The sequence below is a fragment of the Bombina bombina genome, chromosome 5 (assembly GCF_027579735.1).
Source record: "Bombina bombina isolate aBomBom1 chromosome 5, aBomBom1.pri, whole genome shotgun sequence".
NCBI lineage: Eukaryota > Metazoa > Chordata > Amphibia > Anura > Bombinatoridae > Bombina > Bombina bombina.
Window position 1 is genome coordinate 569,723,871 of NC_069503.1, and position 23,129 is coordinate 569,746,999.

General features: G+C 36.7%; 1 protein-coding gene across 1 annotated transcript in view; it reads right to left on the reverse strand.

Annotated features, from left to right (window-relative positions):
• Nucleotides 1-23,129, reverse strand: part of ADCY2 (adenylate cyclase 2) — a 1,612,539-nt gene that overhangs the window by 478,727 nt on the left and 1,110,683 nt on the right. Inside the window, exon 6 of the mRNA XM_053715803.1 lies at nt 11,591-11,702. Coding sequence (XP_053571778.1) covers nt 11,591-11,702 — 112 coding nt within the window. The remainder of the gene's footprint in view (nt 1-11,590; nt 11,703-23,129) is intronic.

Below are 23,129 nucleotides of genomic sequence, written 5' to 3' on the forward strand. Positions count from 1 at the left end.
TTTTTTGTTTGTTTCAGTACTCTGGACAGCACTTTTTTATTGGTGGATGAATTTATCTACCAATCAGCAAGGACAACCCAGGTTGTTCACCAAAAATGTGTCGGCATCTAAACTTACATTCTTGCAGTTCAAATAAAGATACCAAGAGAATGAAGAAAATGTGATAATAGGAGTAAATTAGAAAGTTGCTTAAAATGTCATGCTCTATCTGAATCACAAAAGAAAAAATTTGGGTACAGTGTCCCGTTAACTTGTCAAAGTCTCAGACTTTATGTAGTCATCATGCAAGCTTTTTTGGCCCTAACTTTAAGTATATATTGAGAAAACCTTAGAACCCAGATTCCCTCAGCTACCCTTCATAGCATATTGCCATTATAGAGGTAGCAAGTTATCCTATACCTATTAGACACTATTATGAGGGATTGTCTTCATGAAGATAAATGACAGCTACTATGGGGCAGACTCATTGATTTATGGCAAAATATTCTATATTAAAAAGCTTGAAATTAACCAACTGAGATTATTGTTCTGAAGGCCACATTTGTTTAAAAGGATGAAAACGAGAAGTAAATTTGGTATATATGCTTACATTTAACATGTCCAAAGGAGCCAGAATCAATACCATAGTCCCACCAAGCAGACCATTTAGTTCCAAGGCAGCAGTACAATAAATTACCCCACTCCAGATCTGGGGGACAAACATAGTTCAATGAGACAGACCAGGTATATTGTCGGCTTGATGGAAGCTGCCCTGTATTGCAACTCGCACACTTCACTTAGAGATCTCTCAAACGTAAATAACCTCTGCTTTAGGCTCAAAATTTGTAGTCTACCGCAGGGAAATTCCATCCACTCGCCAGGGCCGGCTCTTGTCAACTTGAAGTCAGGGGCTTGATCGGACGGCATTACCATCTGTTGGTCTCTCTCTTTGTTTCATCTCTGCACTGGGTTTGGGGTTATTTCTTACTCGCCACCATCTGCTGCCAGGTTTGAGGTCACAGCTTGGGTCTCCATGTCAGCCGCAACCTAGGACAACGCACCATGTCTTTCCTTGACAACCACTATGCTTTCCATATTTACAAAGCCGTCAGCCACACTACGCCCCACTGAGTTGTTTTCAGGTGAGAGTGTCACTGTGCGTACTACTTTTGGTGATGTCTCCAGTAACTCAGGTCCTTTGTGGTATATATCTTCTTGCAGGACCGGTTTGCTTTCCAAAGCAAGTAAAACTTTTGGTGTCTTGATTTTGTTAGCACTCTCCCATGCTAATTGTAGGTTCTCTGCAAGGCGTGAAAAATGATATTAAAGTAGGCGTTCCAATTTCTTCAGTAAGGATAACTGACTAGGCTCCATTGTATAATTAAGAGTAGAAGGACTTCAGCTCTCTAGGTTTATTATGTCTTGTATTTTAAATTCAGCACTTACAGCTGCTTAACCGGGCTAATCAGGAAAATAGGGAGGGCGACTGAGGGTACAGGTCATTACTAGAACTGTGAAATCTGTTGGTGCTCTACAAATAACCGATAATAATAATAATACTAGGCCTCCCTTGCGTACCACAGCATTTCTGGTCTGCCAGGCTGAAAGCTTATGCAAAAGATGTAGAAGTCTGCTCCTCAAGGAAAAGTCATCACGTTGAAGGAAATAAGAGAAAAGAGGGGCGCCTCATGTGCGTATCAGTCTATTCAAACAATATCATTCAGATCAAGTAAGCTAATACTCACATTTGGCCCACGTACACTTATGTACTGGTAGGTGCAGGCTGGTAATTCAGGGTATACTAGCTTACCCTCTCCAGGCACAGGATGATGAATGCAGAGGGATCCTGCCACATTCAATGTGATAGATAGGTCAGTAGCAGTGTTACTAACTGCTCAAGAAGGTGAAAACCAGAGCTTGTATAACAAGTTAGTTTATTAAAAACAATAATGTAAAATAGTAACAGACAATAGTTACAAGCTATGCAATGCTTTTCTCAGCCTCAACCTGGGCTGTTTCATCAAGCATATTACACTTTCCAACTGACCAGCTATTTAAACTAAAGCCCAGCCAATCATGACCTAAAGCACTCCCATAATGGGCGTATAAAACATGTCCATTCAAATTTATCAATTAATACAAAATGCAGGACTTTGTGATATAAAATGAATAAAAAAACATGTCCTATATTTAAAACAATTAATAAAAACAGTTAAAATCACAGCAGTGTACAAAATGGACCTATATTTCATACAACAATCACAATGATGATATTCCACTTTATGTTATGTTATAATCTATACATAACAGCCATAGTACATTAATGTTCATTCTTACAAAAGCCATTTCTTATCCCCTAGTGGATCAATATGTAATTTAGATGAATTTGCAATTTACCTGGCAACAATAATGCATAAATGTTCGTTCTCACAAGAACCATTTCTTGTCCTCTAATAGGTCAATATATTATTCAGATGGATTTGCAATGTTATATGAGGGTCCCTTATATCTTTCATAGTTTCTCTCCCTAGATCTCACAGCACAGTAATTAATAGCCTATTGGAAATATCTTACAACTTACGATCTTTTTCATAATCTTTATGTAGTATAATCTTTCACTTGTACAATCGATATGTGTAGACAATCAGTAATGTGAAATAGCCTTTTTATACTCGATTACCTATAATCATTTCTACAACGCTACAAAAGTACTTTTATATAGGCACCGCTGATTATAACTTCCCAAATGTGAGTGACGATATTAGACCAATTGCTTTGTTACAGGTTACTGACACACCCCCTATTCAACCAATATTATGGCTTAAGGCGTGTCGGTTAAACGTCACAATATATTGTAACCTATTAGGACTAGTTTCTAACTGTGATGTTTTAGAGAAAGGGGCATTATGTAGTGTCATGACTATGGATGTTATTCTTATCTGATCGATACTGAATGCCCCTCAAATAGTAACACTCGCTATAGAATATGGTGTGTTGTTAAGTGTTAAAATGTATATAATGTATCAACTAAGACATAGATTACTGACATACTTAGATTTTGGGCCTGATCGGCAATAAATAGCGGTTTTATCTGCTCCTTTTTTCAGCCGTAATTAATAAGCATCCATCTTGGTCGGAGCTAAAAACGCCCTCCCCTGTTTGCTTTTTTAAGATGCAAGTTTCCATTCTGCTGTCTTCCTCTTGCATATCTGTTTATATCTTGCATATCTGTTTATATCTTGCATATCTCACTCTTTCCCTTCTCTCTTCTTTTTTTCTTCATCTCTCTTGTCTCTCTCCCTCTCTCTTTTCTCTCTCCCTCTTTCTTCTCTCTCTCTCTCTCTCTCTCTTTTTCTCTCTCTCTTTCTCTCACACCCCTTCTCACACTCTTTCTCTCTCACACTCTCTCTCACACTCTTTCTTTCTTTCTTTCTTTCTTTCTCTCTCTCTCTATATCTCTATCTCTCATATCTCTCTCTCTCTCACACTCTTTGGGGATGATTTATCATGTCCGTACAACATCTATAATTGCTGACAACATACGCTGTTGGCATTTATCATTGCACAATAATTTTGTGTGAAATGCTTGTGCAATACCACCCCCTGCACATTTGTGGCCAATCGTCTGCCAGCAGGGGGTGTCAATCATCCCGCTCATATCCGATAGGGATGATTGCTATCTGCCACCTCAGAGATGGCGGATGAGTTAAGGAGCAGCGGTCTTAAGACTGCTGATTCTTAACTTTAGTTTCCAGTGAGCAAGAAGGCTCCCACAGAAACTGCTGCATTCACAGCATGATAATTCGGCCCCTTTCTCTCTCTCTCTCTCTCTCTCTCTCCCTCTCTCTCTCTCTCTCTCTTTTTCTCTCTTTTTCTCTGTTTTTCTCTTTCTCTTTCTCTCTCTCTCTTAGAATTTTTCAAATTGGGCTTTGCTTCCAGATACTTTAAAAATATTTTTTATTTATTCATAATATAACAATTAAATAAATATTTTATTATTGATTTTCAAAATGATGCACTTTGTCAAACAAACAACTTGATATATGCTGGTGGTTATGTTTGGCCAATTAGCTGTAAAGAAGTTTGAGCACTGTTTTAAGTATTTATTCGGTTAGTGCTTACGATATGCAGTATCATGTAGTGTATTTAGGTTATAGAATTTAACTTTTGTTATTTTAAGGATTGTGGAACAAACAAATGTTACACAAAACAGTTTTTGTTGTTGTTTTTTTAACATGAAAACTAGGTAAAATAAATCATGAGGCCATATTGAATTTTGTTTTTTAATTTTCATTAATTAAATTCCTACAGTAGGGATTTATGTTTTTACTTCATTAAGAATATTATCAGAAAGTCTAAAAAGTTATAAGAATATTTAAAAAATGGAAAACACCACACATGAATATGCCATCAAACAACTATTTCAACCAGTGCATCTTATGTGTCCCCATATTTGGCTATACAATTTAATACTAGCATACAAATGGTTAATTTAAGATGTTAATTGCCAGCATTTTGCCCATAATAAAACTGAATGAAAATTCCATCTTTTGTATTAGTAACTATATGTCAATAGCCTTAAAGAGACAGTATATTATAAAATTGCTTTTCCCTTAATGTAAATTCCAATGACTTGTCATACTAGCTGCAGAGTATAGAATGTATGAGAAATAGCATTTTCAGGTTTATTTGTGTATCTGAAATTTTTGGTTTTGTACTTTAAAACCACAACCGATTTAAATGAGTTGAGTTTGCAGGTAAAAGTATATCTGATTATATTATCCCTTTGTATACACACACATGCGTCCTTATCTTACGCCCAATACACTCCAGCAGGTAAAATTAATAATTGGGGACAAATTAAAGGGGAGACATGGGAAAATTATCCTTTTAATTGCTACATGAATGCAGGAGGTGAAGAAAAGGTTATTAAGTTGTTTTCTTTGCCATTTTAACTCTGGGATGGCTATGCTAGCCCAGGATACTGATGCATAAAAAAATAAAAAAAAATTAACATGGTTAAAACAATATGTGGCCAAACCCTTCTCAAGAATTTTTTAGCTAAAGAAAAAATTATTCATGTGAAGGGAAAAAAATGATGTGTGTAAATGACAGCAATTTATGTTAAAATTAACCCATACATATTCCTGATATTTAATTAGTACTTGAAACATTGTTTAAAAAAGGGATCAATAGTAGAACAAAAAGCAAGGGGGTAAGATGTTTGCCAAATTCTTCTATTGAGACTAAAAAGTGAACAGTTAATTTCATTAGCCATTACAGTAGATGGGAAAGTATTATGTGTTGCAAGAATGTAATTAATAAAACTTGTCACCAATTATCATAAAGGTTTAAAGCATGCTATATTATTAAATTATTTTTGGACCCTAAATGTAATACATTTAATAATGTAAGAACAATAAATAAAAATAAATCAGGATTCTAAATGACAGCATAGACTCTCCTAATAGCTAAAAATAATGTCTAACTTGGGGAAAAAGCTACATCAATTTGTAGTAATGTTTCATGCATCCCAGAAATCAATATGTTTGAGGTGACCAGTGTAGAATTCTTTCCAGTTCTTGATCAGATTATAGCCCCTACAAATAAATATGAAGTGAGAGTTTATCTTATAACAACATGACATTAGAAAGAATAGTAGGACAGGGTACTATTTTATCTTCAGATCATTGAAAACAGTGCAAATCCATCTTGACCAATTGGATATTTAAAGAATATTTATAATAGAATACAATTATTTAACTAAAATGTGAATTATTAGTGATTGTCATTGCTCACCAGATAAATTAATGATTGATCTTTGTATATTTTTATTCAAAGGAGGTATATAGACCTAGCACATTACTAGTTTTGTTATATACTTTATCATACTCTGATTTGTTTGCATTATAATTTACAGAACATAATTATATTAGTGACATCAGAAGAACATTATTGTATAAAGGGTGGCTCACTGGCATTAAAAAGGTACTCAATCTGGTGCTTATACTTAGATATAGAAATCCAGGAAAGGGCATTTGCTCCATCTTAAATGTCACTTTAGATACCCATTGCTGCTGGCCAAAATAAACTAGTATTGATATATTTTGTTTATTGTAAAATATACTTTTACCTCTTACAGGAGGTTTGGAAGTCCTATAAAAAAAAACCAAAGGTGGACAGGTACTAGATTTCTCAACTTCTGTAAATTACACACAAACTGTATCTTTACAATCCACCAACAATTTAAGCCATAACTGTTTTTTTATTTCTTTCAGCCTGCTGGGTATTAATTCATATTCTTAAAATGCTATTTCTGTGGAAATTTCAAAGCAGGTTTTATCTGTAAAACAGCTCCAGATGTGCCAATGTTTATCAAGTGCTTTATAAATATGACTCATTTTATTATTCTTTTATCAATTTGATCTGATTTGTTATGGTCTCTTTTTAACAAATGCTTTCTATTTATATTTCTTACAATTAATTACCTCAATCTCAGCATATATCTTTTGTATTAAACTTTTTTTTTTTGGTATATGTCGAAACAGTTATATAGTTGGGGTATTGCAACCACAGTCTTGCAGAAATCTTTACTGTAATGAGATTTTGCTGCCTATGTCATTACAATGGCAGGTGATGAACAATATTGTGCTTTTGAGTTAAGCTAGGATTTGGTTTAAATCCATATATTTAAGAAACATCTGCAATGTGTTAGTTAGCTATATGATTGCAGCTCTTTCTGAAAGCCAATGGGTTAAGAGGAATTGCAGTCCCCATTGACAATGTCACCAGATATATAAGGCTGACATTTTCAGTTAATTACATTTTAAATTAAAAATGTCTCAATGTTTTTTGCAACATCTCTGCATACACTTTAACAATACCTCAAGAACCAGCAAGATAATTTTTTCAATAGTCAAAGTATACCTAAAAAAGAAAAACCTGATATGCACATAGACAGACAGACATAGGCCTGGACTGGCCATAGGGCATACAGGGCAAAACAAACACCCAGTGGGCCAGTCTCTTACATGGGCCTTGCTGCTATATACCACCCTCTCTTAATATGGGTAACAAAAGGAACGCTGTTACAATCTGTCTAAAGCAGAAAGTAAATTTTCTGTCTGGCTGTTAAGAAAAGGGGCAACCAGATGGGAGATTTGGTGTATTATGGCTAGCTAGCTGACAGAGGTCTAACTGATGTGGGTTGCTCCACCTTAAAATTTATTGTGACTTTTTTTGGTCCCAGTCCAGTTCTGGACCGATAGATAGATGATAGATAGATTCATACTTAAGTTTTAAAAATGTAAAACTTTTAATTATGAAGCAGATCCTTTTTAATTGTGATTATATTCTGTATTCAAAATGAAGAAAAAATAACTTTTTCCTCATATACAACATATTGGGGTCGATTTATCAAATGTTGGGCAGACATGTTCCGTTGTAGCAAATTATGTCCGCCCGTCATTGATAAATGCAGACAGCATATGCTGTCGGCATTTATCACTGCACAAGCATTTCTGGTAAAATGCTTGTGCAATGCTGCCCCCTGCACGTTTGCAGCCAATCGGCCGCTAGCAGGGGTTGACAATCATCAATCAACCGCTGCTTCTTAAAGGGACATGAAACCCAAATTTTTTCTTTCATGATTCAGATAGAAAATACAATTTTAAAGAACTTTCTAATTTACTTCTATTATCTAATTTGTTTCATTCTCTTGGTATAATTTGTTGAAGGAGCAGCAATGCACTAATGGTTTCTAACTGAACTCATGGGGGCCTTTCAGCAAAGGATAACAAGAGAAGGAAGCAAATTAAAAAATAGAAGTAATTTGTAAAGTTGTTTAAAATTGTATTCTCTATCTGAATCATGAACGAACAATTTTGGGTTTCATGTCCCTTTAACTTAAGTTTCAGGCGGACCTGAAACTTCGGGGGTAGATTGCAGCATGCGCTGCTTGATAAATCTCCCCCATTGTCTTTCTTTAACACATCAGCATAGAGACATACAGTATCTGCAGATATCATTTACAGAAATATATTTATATATATATAAATAAAAAAAGGATTTACAGCGTGTCATTTATACAATTTATTTCAGTAAAAAATCAAAGACCTAGGTTCATATCTTAGATTTTGCTATGTGCCAAACATTGATCTCAACTTTAGGTTCCTTCTAAGTTCTGTTTCAGTCCATTAGAAACCCACCTGTTCCATTTTGATAGGATTACCTAGTTATACAGTATGTGTGATAGTAGTTGATGGATATTTCATAGATCTACATGAAAGCAAACTGAAGCAGCCAACTGGAAAACAGAACTTTATCCAAAAAAATGTATTTATTATTGTTGATAACTACCCTGTGTATTTTTGTTGTTTCTTAGAGCCGCAATGCATAACATATATGCTATTTCTTTCTTTCTCATCACATTGTGACAAAGCATTATTAAAAATTATATAGGGCTAGATTACGAGTGGAGCACAAATTAACACTCTCGTATTATGTGTTGAAAGTAAACTGTTTTCGCTCTTGCGATAACCCAAGCGCAAAAATACGAAGTTAGAATATCACGTACACATTCACGTATTCCCCCATAGAAGTCAATGGAGAAAAAAGGGGGAAAAACACGCCACTCTCGTGCAAACACGATCACATATTCTCATTTGTGCTAACCAGACATGAAAATATAAATAGTTCACATAAATTTTTTCTACACATAACAGAATATATTCTATTTATTCATAAACACACATTTCTATATTTATCTGATAGTATTTTGGTACAATATATATCTATACCGATATATACAGGTATATACATGATTATATATATAGGTATAGATTTATACAGATATATATAGCAATATTTATTTAAAAATACATAGAACATATTCTGCTATGTGCAGAACATTGGAAGGGGAAATATTTACAGTAAATACATAATTTAAACCTTTATTAAATATGAATATTGCATAAATATGCTTTTACATTTTTTTGTCTACATAACAGCAAAGGGCTCCAATGCACTTATATATGTATTTTATGTGTACATATGTATTTATGTGTGTATATATACAGTATGTCTGCAAATACATAAATACAAATATAACATATATATGCTCCTTATACTGCCTGTGATGGTATTGTACATGCTTAATATGTGACCATGTTTGATTTGTAATCTTTAGTCTTTTATTATATACGTGGTGACATCTCTATGGTGATGGCTTTTTCTGGGCTATTTTTGTCCTCAGCTGTGTTCCGTAGCAGGCTTGCGCTTGCGCAGTAGCGTTTGGCAGGCGTGCAGGGACACAGCTGATTGCTATTAAACTGTGATGGGTTATCTTTTAAATAGGTGAGTTTTGTGATTGTTCTGTTGGTCTGAGGACGGGGGTAACCCCGAAATCATTAACAAGGAAGTAAAGTGTTATATTCTTATTACGGTGAGTGCCTTCCCTTTGCCTGTTTACTATATATATATATATATATATATATATATATATATATATATATATATATATATACATATACATCTGTAGACATATATATGTATGTATCTCCATGTTAAAAGCCTTTGCCTGGCTTTTTTTTTCTTCTAACATCTCAGACTTCATATCTTTGAGCCTTTATAACTTTTGTGTGCAATATTTTTTTGAATAATTTTTATTAGATGGTGTTATTATAAGTGTAAGTGTATTTTGTAATGTTTTTTTGTGTTTTGTGCTACCTTATGTTTCGCAAAACAGTTCAGAAAAGCTCTGAAGTCACGGAAATCATGCTAGGGTATATCGTTATTGTGCTCAAGCTTACTTTCAAGTCATAATATGAGGGGTAAGCCCAATGAGCTCAAACCATCGCAATAAACCCCTAATCGCTTGGGTGCAAACTTTTACACTCCACTCTTAACCCCTTGAGTGCTAATGACGGCTCTGAGCCATCACAGAGTTTCCCACTCTGATGCTAATGACGGCTCAGAGCCGTCAATAGAACTCTCCCACCTTGAGGGAGATCTGGGGGCTCCCACCCGCTCCTACCCCATCGATCAGGCCTGCATAGTAACAGGCATCGCCGGGGCTTCACGTTATGCGCGGTGATGTCACCGCGCAATGACGTGGTGACATCACTACGCAACTTTATTTAACATTAACAATGTTAAATATAGGAGCAGGGGGGGTGCTGCTTAGAAGCCTGTATCTCAGGTATCTAAGCAGCTACAGACCCCCAAGATCCACCATTGGAAAGGCTAACCTAACCTTTCCAACATTGTAAGTCTTGGGGATCTGAAATAAAAAAAATATATATATATATTTTTAAAAATATAAAATAAAAAACCCTCAAAGGGTTAATCTAGCTTATAATGCCAAAACAATAATTAAAATCATGTGCAAATATTGTGATGCTGATATTAATTTGTAAATATATTTATAGTAAAAGTGTTATTTCTCAACTATTTTAAAATATTAATAAAACTAGGATTATATATTTAAAAATGCAAAAAATATGGAACAAATCCATTAGATTAGACTATTGCTGATGAATGAATCAAAATGCGGATTATCTGACATATTTATGCAGTTTAATATCTAAAAAATTATTGGAATATACCCCAATAATCTTATTGCCAAGCTTCAGTTTACAGTGACAAGTTTCTTTTACACTTAGCACATTTGTTATAACTGCTATTTTAAAGAGACAATGTAATCAGGCAAAACTGCTGTAGGAACACCCCCTCAAATGGCCAGTATCTCTCTCTCTTACACCCCACTGGGATGTTGATTTATGCTACTGCATCTTGTCTAGACAATACTACAATATTGAAATTTCCAGTATAGGAGGTAGTTTCCACAAGTAAAAACAGATATATAAAATGGGAAAATCAAGGAAATAAACAATTTAATACACTCTTGCAAATACAGTTGATCACCCCAAGACAAACAGGATTACGTAAGAGACCATCCTGGAGTCATTTGATGATCATAATACTTTAGAAGTCATTTGCACATGATCAGGGTCCTAAAGTCCTCAGCTAAGGTAAACGAGGTCTAAGGTCTGGGTGATGACTTCAGAATGATTAGCAGATTACATGACTGATTCCTCCACAAGCATGAACAGCCAATGAATAAATCTAGAGTCATCTCATTAAAATATTTTGGCCTCTGGGTATACTTGAGGGTGGCTTCTGATGACTAGTCTAGAGTAATCGATTATTTCAGAATGACTCCAGGAAGACCATCCTTTTTGACTAAGGACTGTGAACACTTTAAATGGAAGGAAAATGATCTTTGATAAAGTGCCCTTCATTACAGGAAACACGTCTGTTTGACTTAATAAAAAGCTTTAGCTGTTTAGAACTTACATATTTAACTTGAATTGCAATATTTCTTTATAATTTTGTACAATGTCCTTTTAAGTTCATCATCAAATGCCCTGAACATCACATTTTATTGATATTTATTTTACACCATTATCATCCAACCTAAAGGTAATACTAATTGATTAAATGTATATGTATCATAGGTAGGTAGGTGTTTGTTAGAACTATTGCAGCCATTGTAGCTACTTAGAGTCACTTTACAAAACACAGTATATGGTTTTATCTTGATTTTACCTACCTTTGCTATTTGATCAAACTTTCCAAATAATTCATTGAGCATGTGTACTAATTCTCCAGGAGAGCAATCACTTGCTAGTCGCGTAAATCCAACAATATCTGCATATAAGATGCTACAATACAGAAATTAAAATACATTATTAATATAATAATCATTATTATTGTTGTTATTTATTTCACAAAACTGTAACTAAAATATTGTTACTATTTTAATTAGGTAAAATTGATACACTAAAACAATTCTAAATTAAAAAAAAAATACATTGAGACACAGTACTACCATATTGTACTATCCTATCTCAATAAGATCTCATGTAACATGACCTAGGGGTAGATTTATTAAAGGGCCATGATACCCAAATGTTAAAACACTTGAAAGTGATGCAGCATAGCTGTAAAAAACTGACTAGAAAATATTACCTGAACATCTCTATGTAAAAAAGAAAGATATTTTACCTCAAAATGTCCTAAGTATTCACATCCCATTGTAAAGGACTTCTAAGCAGCAAATCAGTATGTCTGAGCCGAAGGATTGAGCCTCGTGCACTCCCATGTTATTTCCCTATTCAGTTTAAGGAAGTTTACTATGAAATCTCATGAGATCACAGTAAAAGAGTTCATGACCTCAGCACTGCTGATGCTGATTAGCTGCAGTTCATTTCTTCATTTTTTTTTATTTTTTTTTACCTGCAGCTGGGCAGCAGCTGAGTATAACATTTTACACAGAACTTACTCTGCTGAGCTGAGGAAATGGTGAGGTAAAATATCTTCCTTTTTTACATAGAGATGCTCAGGTGATATTTTTCTGTCAGCTTTTTACAGTTATACTGCATCAGTTTCAAGTGATTTAGCATATGAGTATTATGTCCCTTTAAGCAGCGTATGCTGCTGTTTCTGCATGAGCCTTCATAAGACCGCTGCTCCTTAACTCATCCGCAACCTCAATCATCCCGATCGTATCCGGGGCGTTATTGCACAAGCATTTCACCAGAAATGCTTGTACAATGATAAATCCCGACAGCATATGCTACAGCAGATCATGTCCGCCCCACATTTGATAAATCTACCCCAATGTCTCAACTAATAAGACCACGAGAAAAAGATACATTTGATAACATAATTAAATTGGATTTGTCATACATATTTCCATGTCCTTTTAAGGAATTCCTGTGTACAAACATATTAGCATTTATATTAATTATTGTGAAATCTGTTCACAGACAGACTTTCTCAAAAGTATGTGAGTGTGTGAATAAGCAGTGACCGGAAATTTGCTGGGCTACGATTACCTCCGCCTCCAACTGCTATTGCAAGATACTGCTTTTAAAATGTGTTAAATTGTTATTTGATTTGACCATTTTTACTAAAAAAATTCCTTTATTAATGTTCTTTCCTTGTGCTAATGAATATATTTCATGTGTAATATGAGAGCTGCAGAAGGTGTTCTATTAGAGGGAATGGAAGAATTATCACACACCAATTTGTTTACTGTTGTGCAAAGATAACAAAATGCATATTTTGGTAATTCCATAGATACTATACTTAAAGGGACATGAAACCCCAAATTTTTCATTAAGTAATTCAGATATTAAACAAATTTAAATTTTACTTAAAATATCTAATTTGCATTTTTCTCTTAGTATTCTTTGTGGAAAAGTATACCTAGGTATGCTTAGGTATGCTCTACAAATAACCGATAATACTTAAAATATCTAATTTGCATTTTTCTCTTAGTATTCTTTGTGGAAATGTATACCTAGGTATTCTTTGGAGCAGCAGTGCACTACTAGGAGCTAGCTGCTGATTGGTGGCTGCAAAGATTTGCTTTTTGTGATTGGCTCACCTGATATGTTCAGCTATCTCCCAGCAGTGTATTGCTGCTCCTTCAACAAAGGATACCAAGAGAGTAAAGCAATAGTAGAAGTAAATTAGAAAGTTGTGTAAAATTGTAAGCTCTATCTGAATCATGAAATAAAAAACGGAAATAGGGCTCATATTACAAGTTGAAAGTAAATGTGATCGCGAGAGCTCAATTGCATTTTACACTCGTTGGGTTAGTGTAACTGAAAACCTTGTGTAAAGGGTGGTGCATTAAAAAAGTTGCATTAAACACAACATAAATTACACTCATATTAAAGGTATATGGTTTTTGACAAGGTGTATGACTGCAAAGAGCTATATTGTATATATACAGTGGGGCAAAAAAGTATTTAGTCAGCCACCAATTTTGCAAGTTCTCCCACTTAAGAAGATGAGAGCGGCCTGTAATTTTCATCATAGGTATACCTCAACTATGAGAGACCAAATGTGGAAACAAATCCAGACAATCACATTGTCTGATTTGGAATGAATTTATTTGCAAATTATGGTGGAAAATAAGTATTTGGTCAATATCAAAAGTTCATCTCAATACTTTGTTATATATCCTTTGTTGGCAATGACAGAGGTCAAACGTTTTCTGTAAGTCTTCACAAGGTTGTCGCACACTGTTGCTGGTATGTTGGCCCATTCCCGCATCCAGATCTCCTCTAGAGCAGTGATGTTTTGGGGCTGTCGCTGGGCAACATGGACTTTCAACTCCCTTCAAAGGTTTTCTATGGGGTTGAGATCTGGAGACTGGCTAGGCCACTCCAGAACCTTTAAATGCTTCTTATGAAGCCACTCCTTCATTGCCCGGGTGGTGTGTTTGGAATCATTGTCATGCTGAAAGACCCAGCCACATTTCATCTTCAATGCCCTTGCTGATGGAAGGAGGTTTGCACTCAAAATCTCACGATACATGGCCCCATTCATTCTTTCATGTACACGGATCAGTTGTCCTGTTCCCTTTGCAGAGAAACAGCCCCAAAGCATGATGTTGCCACCCCCATACTTCACAGTAGGTATGGTGTTCTTTGGTAGCAACTCAGCATTCTCTCGCCTCCAAACACGACGAGTTGTGTTTCTACCAAACAGTTCTACTTTGATTTCATCTGACCATATGACATTCTCCCAATCTGCTTCTGGATCATCCAAATGCTCTCTAGCATACTTCAGACGGGCCCGGACATGTACTGGCTTAAGCAGGGGGACACGTCTGGCACTGCAGGATCTGAGTCCCTGGCGGCGTAGTGTGTTACTGATGGTAGCCTTTGTTACGTTGGTCAAAGCTCTCTGCAGGACATTCACTAGGTCCCCCCATGTGGTTCTGGGATGTTTGCTCACCGTTCTTGTGATCATTTTGACCCCACGGGGTGAGATCTTCCGTGGAGCCCCAGATCGAGGGAGATTATCAGTGGTCTTGTATGTCTTCCATTTTCTAATTATTGTGCCCACAGTTGATTTCTTCACACCAAGTTGCTTGCCTATTGCAGATTCAGTCTTCTCAGCCTGGTGCAGGTCTAAAATTTTGTTTCTGGTGTCCTTCGATAGCTCTTTGGTCTTCACCATAGTGGAGTTTGGAGTGTGACTGTTTGAGGTTGTGGACAGGTGTATTTTATACTGATAACAAGTTCAAACAGGTGCCATTAATACAGGTAATAAGTGGTAGACAGAGAAGCCTCTTAAAGAAGAAGATGCAGGTCTGTGAGAGCCAGAAATCTTGCTTGTTTGTAGGTGACCAAATACTTATTTTCCACCATAATATGCAAATAAATTATTTCCAAATCAGACAATCACATTGTCTGGATTTGTTTCAACATTTTGTCTCTCATAGTTGAGGTATACCTATGATGAAAATTACAGGCCTCTCTCATCTTCTTAAGTGGGAGAACTTGCACAATTGGGGGCTGACTAAATACTTTTTTGCCCCACTGTACATACATATGGATGTTAAAATATTTCTAAGTACACACACACATATATGTGTATACAGTATATATATATTATATATATATATATATATATATATATATATATATATATGTATGTACATATGTTTTTATGTGTTTTACTGTATATTTACTGTACATATTTCTCATTCCAATGTTTTTCATATATAGGAATATGTTATTTTTATTGTAAATATATATTCTTGTATATACAGTCATGCTCAAAAATATTGGCACCTCTGCATTTCTGAGAGATAAGGCACGACTTTGCCAGAAAATTGTTGCAATTGCAAATGTTTTTGGCACTCTCATGTTTGTTTTGTTTGTATTGGTATGAAACAAAAAAGTGGAGACAAAAAAGCCAAATCTGACACATTCCATGCAAAACACCAAAAATGGAATGGACAAAAATTATTGGCACTTTCTAAAAAATTGTAAGAAATAATTGCATTCCAAGTTTGTGATGCTCCTGTAATTTGTAATTAAACTCACCTGTATCAATTAACAGGTGCTGACAATATAGAAATCACACCGGTGAAAATGTTACTTATCCTTTTTGTTGTGTATCTCTGTGTGCCACACTGAGCATGGAGAAGAGAAAGAGCAGCAAATAATTGTCTGAGGATTTGAGAACAAAAATTGTGGAAAAACATGGACAATTTCAAGGTTATAAGTCCATCTCCAGAGCTCTTGATGTTCCTGTGTCCACTGTGCGCAACATTGTCAAGAAGTTTACAGCCCGTGGCACTGTAGCTAATCTCCCTGGACATGGACGAAAGAGAAAAACTGATCAAAAATTGCAACAAAGGACTGTTCAAATGGTGGATAAAGAACCTCGATCAACTTCCAGACAAATTCAAGCTGACCTTTAGGCACAAGGTACAAATGTGTCAGCTCACACGAAACGTTGCTATCTGAATGAAAAGGGACGCTATGGTAGGAGACCCAGGAGAACCCTACTGCTGACACAGAAACATTACAAAGCCAGATTGGAGTTTGCCAAAACTTACTTGAGGAAGCAAAACTCTGTTTGAGAGAATATGCTGTGGACAGACAAAACAAAATTACAGCTTTTTGGCCAAACCCATCATTCTACTGTTTTCAGAAAAAGAATTGAGGCTTTTAAAGAAAAGAAAACAATCCCTACAGTCAAACATGGTGGAGGTTCACTGATGTTTTGGAGTTGCTTTGCTTATTTAGGCACTGGATGTTTTGACTGTGTGCATGGCATTATGAAATCTGAAGACTACCAATGAATTCTGTGGTGCAATGAAGGGCCTAGTGTCAAAAAGTTGGGTCTCCGTCAGAGGTCATGGGTCTTACAGAAGGACAATGACCCGAAGCACACATCAAAAAGCACCCAGAAATTGTTTAAGAAAAAGCGCTGGAGAGTACTGAACTGGCTAGCAATGAGTCCAAATCTCAATCCCAGAGAGCACCTGTAAAGACATCTCAAAAAAGTAGTTGGGAAAAGGAACCCTTACAATCTGAGAGACCTAGAGCAGTTGGCGAAAGAAGAGTGGTCCAAAATTCCAGTAGAGAGGTGTAAGAAACTCATTGATGTTTACAGGAAGCAATTAATTTCAGTTATTTTTTTCCAAGGGGTGTGCTATCAAATATTAAATTGAGGGTGCCAATAATTTTGTCCAGTCCATTTTTGGAGTTTTGAGTGAAATGTGTCAGATTTGGCTTTTTTCTGCACTTTTTTGTGTCATACTAATATAAACAAAAGAAATAAACATGATAATGCCTAAACATTTGTAGTGGTACATTATCTGACAGAAATTCAATGGTGCCAATATTTTTGGCCATGACTGTATATGTATATACCTTATAACTGTATATCAATCAATCAATCAATCAATCAATCAATCAATCTATCTATCTATCCATCTATCCATTTCTATTCTACATTAACATTATATATATATATATATATATATATATATATATATATATATATATATAAATGAGTTTACATAGAAAGAATAAATCCTGGAAAGAAAATACAAAAGACCAGGATGAAAGACAGGGAATTCAGCACTCTTTTTCAAAATTAAACTAAAGCTCAAAAACCTTATTCAAAATGTGTCAACCTCCAAGGCTTGTGTAGCTGTAAGGGAGAGAACTCTCTGGCACTTACTGTAAATTACATATATATATACAAAGATAGAAAAACGCAAAAAGACCCAATTGGTAGATATGATCTCTTTATATGAATATCAAATAGCATAAAAAATACAACATATTATGTTACAAACCTGACCGGTCAGGGGATAGTGTCTATACCAAAACAGAAATTATAAACATGATATGTGGTTATTTTCACAGGCCTGTGGAGCCATGTGTGTAAACTGCAGGATAAGAATGGGGGACAATAACTTGACTACTACACCCTACTGCTTGCGGCACCTTAGTATGTAAGGCTATATGCCGGGCAGATTACTATATGGGATCTAAGTAGTTACAGTTAGTGTACCCCAACACCTATGCAGAAGTATTAATGTTCTTAAAGACTGATAGCACATATACATGTAACTATAAGATATATTTGTGGGGGACTGAAATACAAGCTACTACACCCAGCTGCTTACGGCACCTTATAGGGTTAAGGCAAAATGCCGGGCAGGTATATGAATGGGATCTAAGTAGGTTGTGGTGCCGTGCCCCAAAATATGTACAAATATCTTATTGTCATGCAAACAAACAATTTAGCACAGTAGTATACAGCCAGCCTCGCTGAGTAATTACTTAGAGGTAGCTACTCTTGCTATCGAGTGAGAATGTCCCTTTGGAGAAAGGTTATGCAAGCTGAAAAGTTAGCCATGAAGCAAATACAAATAAATGCAGAAAGCACAAGGTTTAGCCTCCGTGTTGTGTGGTATTGGTAAGCTTCAAGCGCATATTAGTAGCATTCCTTCAGGGAGTGTTTAAAGTATACTCTCTCAACAGGGTATCATCATCCAAGACAGTCAGTAGGCAGCCTATTAATCAGGCAGTGACAAGGTAGTATACGACCTGTTTCCTTTAAAGTTGTTTCTGTGACTGACTCTTAGGAGATGAGCCTCATTGGGTGTTCAGGAACTCCATTCTGGAAATCCGACAGATATGTTTGTTTGCAGCGTGTCTGTTCCGTGTATTCGACACCTATCACATGCTCCGGTCAGCTTGTCCAATGCCGACGCGCGTTTCACCCGCTAGGTGTGTCGGGCTTCGTCAGGGCGTGATGACGTTGGGAGTGCTTCGTCTCCCTTTAAGGTTTGCTTAATGACACGCCCCTATTGAGGAAATCTCACAGTGCTTCATCAGCAATGCTAATTCATAAGGGAACAAACCCTTAGAAGTATGCGTTGATTCATGCAAGTATAATAATTATACAAAAAATTAAAGTATGCTCATTTAAGACTGGTTACATACTAGGATAAAGAGATCATATATACCTGAAAGAAACAACAATTGGGTGTTTTGTATGTGAAATACTTAAAAAATATATACATATATATATCAAAAACATGTAATTTACCTATTTAGCCTTTATGTCCCTAGAGGAGTGATATCAAAAGTTATTCTGATACACCCAAATGGGTGATGTAATATACAAAATGTACGGGCATATCTGTACCGGGATAGACAATGGACTAGGAATGATAAAGACTACTGTCATATTTTATAGAAAGCATGCCATGTCTATTCTATCATTTAACCCTTTAGGTATCTGTGTTTGAAGGATCGTAATCCACCTGCATTCCTTTTGGAGGAGGACTTTATCGTTGTCCCCTCCTCTGTTATTAGTAATGCCTCTGTCAATGCCTATGAATGTGAGGGAGTCAGGAATACAAGCATGAGCATCCTCAAAATGCTTAGCCACATTGCTTTTGGGATTCTTGTTTTTTATGTCATCCCTGTGCTCAGTGATCCGGTCTTTAATGGCTCTCCGAGTTTTGCCCACATAGAACTGTGGGCAACTACAGGAGAGAAGGTAGATGACACCTTCTGTATTGCATGTGACGTGATGCTTAAGTTTGTATACCTTGCCAGTATGTGTGGAAAAAACTTTAGTTTTTATCATGTATTTACACGCTACACATCTTCCACATGGATGACTTCCCGTGGATCTATGTGTAGTGAGCCAATCAGTTTGTTTTTTTGGTGACATAAATTGGCTTCTCACCAACTTATCCCTAAGGTTAGGTGCTCTTCTGGCAGTGATATTGGGGTGGTCTCCCACCTCCTTTAATACCCCTTCATCACTTGTTAAAACATGCCAGTTTTTGTCAAGTATGGTTCGCAGAGCTGGCCAATGGCAGTTATAATCTGCGATCAGTCTGATTGGACCTTGCACAGGTTTCTCCTTTGGTATCAAGAGTTGCTCCCGATTTCGGTGGGCTGCCTCATTCAGAGCCCTCTTAATGACTCTCTTCGAGTACCCCCTGTCTTCAAAACGTTTTTTCATTTCTTGTGCGTGCTCAAAGTATTTTGTTTTTGATGAGCAATTGCGGCGTAATCTGAGAAACTGTCCTTTGGGTATTCCCTTTTTGAGATGGTCAGGATGGTGGCTAGTTGCAAGAAGCAAACTATTGGTTGCCGTCTCCTTGCGGAAGTTCTCAGTTTCAATTAGACCCTGATTCAAATTTATTTTAATGTCCAAAAAGGAAATTTCCTTTCTACTGGACTGCAATGTAAGAAGGATATTTTTATCGTTCCTGTTCAGAGTATCAACAAAGTCCAGGAGACCCTGTTCAGAGCCCTCCCATATGAGGAAAATGTCATCCACATATCTAAGCCATATGTGGATGTTTTCCTCAAAGAGAGGGCTCTGATACACATCCTCCATTTCCCATGCTCCCAAATGGAGGCATGCATAGGTGGGGGCACAAGTCGCCCCCATGGCTGTTCCTTGCTGCTGTACATATATCTTATTATCAAAGAGAAACACATTGTTAGTCAGAATAAATTCTAACAATTCCATGACAAAATCTGTGTGTTTTTGTGTCTGCGTTCCTCTCATCGTAAGGAAGTGTCTGCATGCCGGTTGGTCACCTTCTGTCTTAGTATAAGCTCATAGCGATTGCTTCCCCTCCGTCACTAAATTTGATTTTTCAATCACCATACCTTAGCAACTAGGTCCAAGGACCACTACAGAGGTTTCCGGAGAGGTGATCCCCTTGTGCTAACTACTAAACCCAATAAGAGTGTACAACTCTTGAATGTGTCATAAGCTTGGTGGCTGCAGGGGATAGAAATATTTTTGACACTTGTGCCTTATCCTGACACACGATATTACAATGGCATTTACACTGTCTGATGAGAACTGGGAAGCAGAACTCACAGCGTCTCTGTCCATGTCTGGTCTGGAAGAGAGTCAGATTGAAAATAGCGCACCGATTAATATATATGGTGCCTTTAAAAATTATAAAAAACTTTTGGTTAAACAGGTTAAATTGAGGGCTGAGACATCCAGCCTAGAGAATTACATAAAAAATAACATTATACCTAGGGGTCTACGTCTAAGACTAGACCCGGGGACTAACCTAAGGGAGGATGAAGGAGGAGATGCATTCATGGAGGACTGGAATTCCAGTCTCACTGATTGTTCCATCATTTTAATGGGCAAAATGGTAAAGCGTAATAAAGAAAGACTGGACAAAACAATCACACAGGCAGAAGAATGCCAAAAGGTGGTTAACACCTTTTCCAATAATACTAATTTTGCTAAACTAAATGATGAAATAAAAGAGCAGATTGCTAGATTGCAAAATGATATAAAATTAAGAAAAGGTAGAAAACTCTCCAGAGACAACGACGATTATAAGAACAACAAAGTATATAACTATTTACCAATAAGGGGTACCTATGATTCTGGCACTGATGTCTCTGATGTAGAATCTGAACATCATAGATCAAACACAGATAAATCACATAATTTTTTAGGGGAAGGAGGAGAGGAGGTAGGAAGAGAAGGCGGAGGAGGGATAAATTCAGACTCAAGAGAGAGGAGATACCCCTCCAGGCAACGGAGACAAAACCAGAATCAGGGGAATTTTGTCAGGGGCAGACCCCGGCGATACCGGGGACGCAGGGGATATTAAAAACAGCAGAAGAAGGCCTTCAGATAATAAATCTATCTTCATTTAAATTAAACCTTGAACATATCAAGGTCCTTAAGAAAGGTCTTTCGTTCTGTCCAACCAACTACCTTGACAAATTCAACTTTATAAAAGATCTCCATCTGTTTGCCCGAAAGATTGTATTATCTCAGATAATGAAGGGCAAAAGCAGATACCTAGTGGAGGATGTTAACATCACTAAAGATGACATGCCCACAGTAGAGACTCTCCAAAGCCTTCTCGAAGAAAATGAGGGGAGTCAATACACCCCCTCGCAACCAAAGTATACTCCTAGTTATAACAAAACTACCTCAGATTTCAAGGCTAAATCAAAATATATGCCACAACTTTCAATGGTACCGGCAGTCAACATATTCGTGAGACAGGTTGAGAAGGAAGTCAACCAACTATCCCTTACAGGAATAGTGGATGACAACCTATCAAAACCTGAACGGAAAGCTCTAGGTGAACTCATGAATGCAAAAGGCTTCCTAATTAAGCCAGCGGACAAGGGTGGTAACCTTGTCCTCTGGGATGAGAATTTGTATGTCTTGGAGGCAAAACGCCAGCTTTTGAATACAAAGCATTACAAACCCATGACATACAACCCCACATCTTCCCTACAATATACCCTGTTTAACATTCTAAAAAAGGCAAAAAGCAATGGGCTCATCACAAATTCGGAACACAAATATCTCTATCCGGAGCACCCTATAACACCTGTCTTCTATTGTATCCCGAAGATACATAAAAACGCCAGTCACCCGCCAGGTCGTCCCATAATTGCAGGAATTGGCAGTTTAACTGAAAATTTAGGCAATTATGTAGACTACTTCCTCAGACCCTTTCTAAACACATTACCATCATACATCCTGGACACAGCAGATTTTCTTAGGAAAATTGATAAGCTTTCGGTCCCTCAAGGTGCTATCATGGCTTGTTTGGATGTGGAAGGTTTGTATTCATCAATTCCACATGATGTAGGTATGAAAGCATGCAGACACTTCCTTACGATGAGAGGAACGCAGACACAAAAACACACAGATTTTGTCATGGAATTGTTAGAATTTATTCTGACTAACAATGTGTTTCTCTTTGATAATAAGATATATGTACAGCAGCAAGGAACAGCCATGGGGGCGACTTGTGCCCCCACCTATGCATGCCTCCATTTGGGAGCATGGGAAATGGAGGATGTGTATCAGAGCCCTCTCTTTGAGGAAAACATCCACATATGGCTTAGATATGTGGATGACATTTTCCTCATATGGGAGGGCTCTGAACAGGGTCTCCTGGACTTTGTTGATACTCTGAACAGGAACGATAAAAATATCCTTCTTACATTGCAGTCCAGTAGAAAGGAAATTTCCTTTTTGGACATTAAAATAAATTTGAATCAGGGTCTAATTGAAACTGAGAACTTCCGCAAGGAGACGGCAACCAATAGTTTGCTTCTTGCAACTAGCCACCATCCTGACCATCTCAAAAAGGGAATACCCAAAGGACAGTTTCTCAGATTACGCCGCAATTGCTCATCAAAAACAAAATACTTTGAGCACGCACAAGAAATGAAAAAACGTTTTGAAGACAGGGGGTACTCGAAGAGAGTCATTAAGAGGGCTCT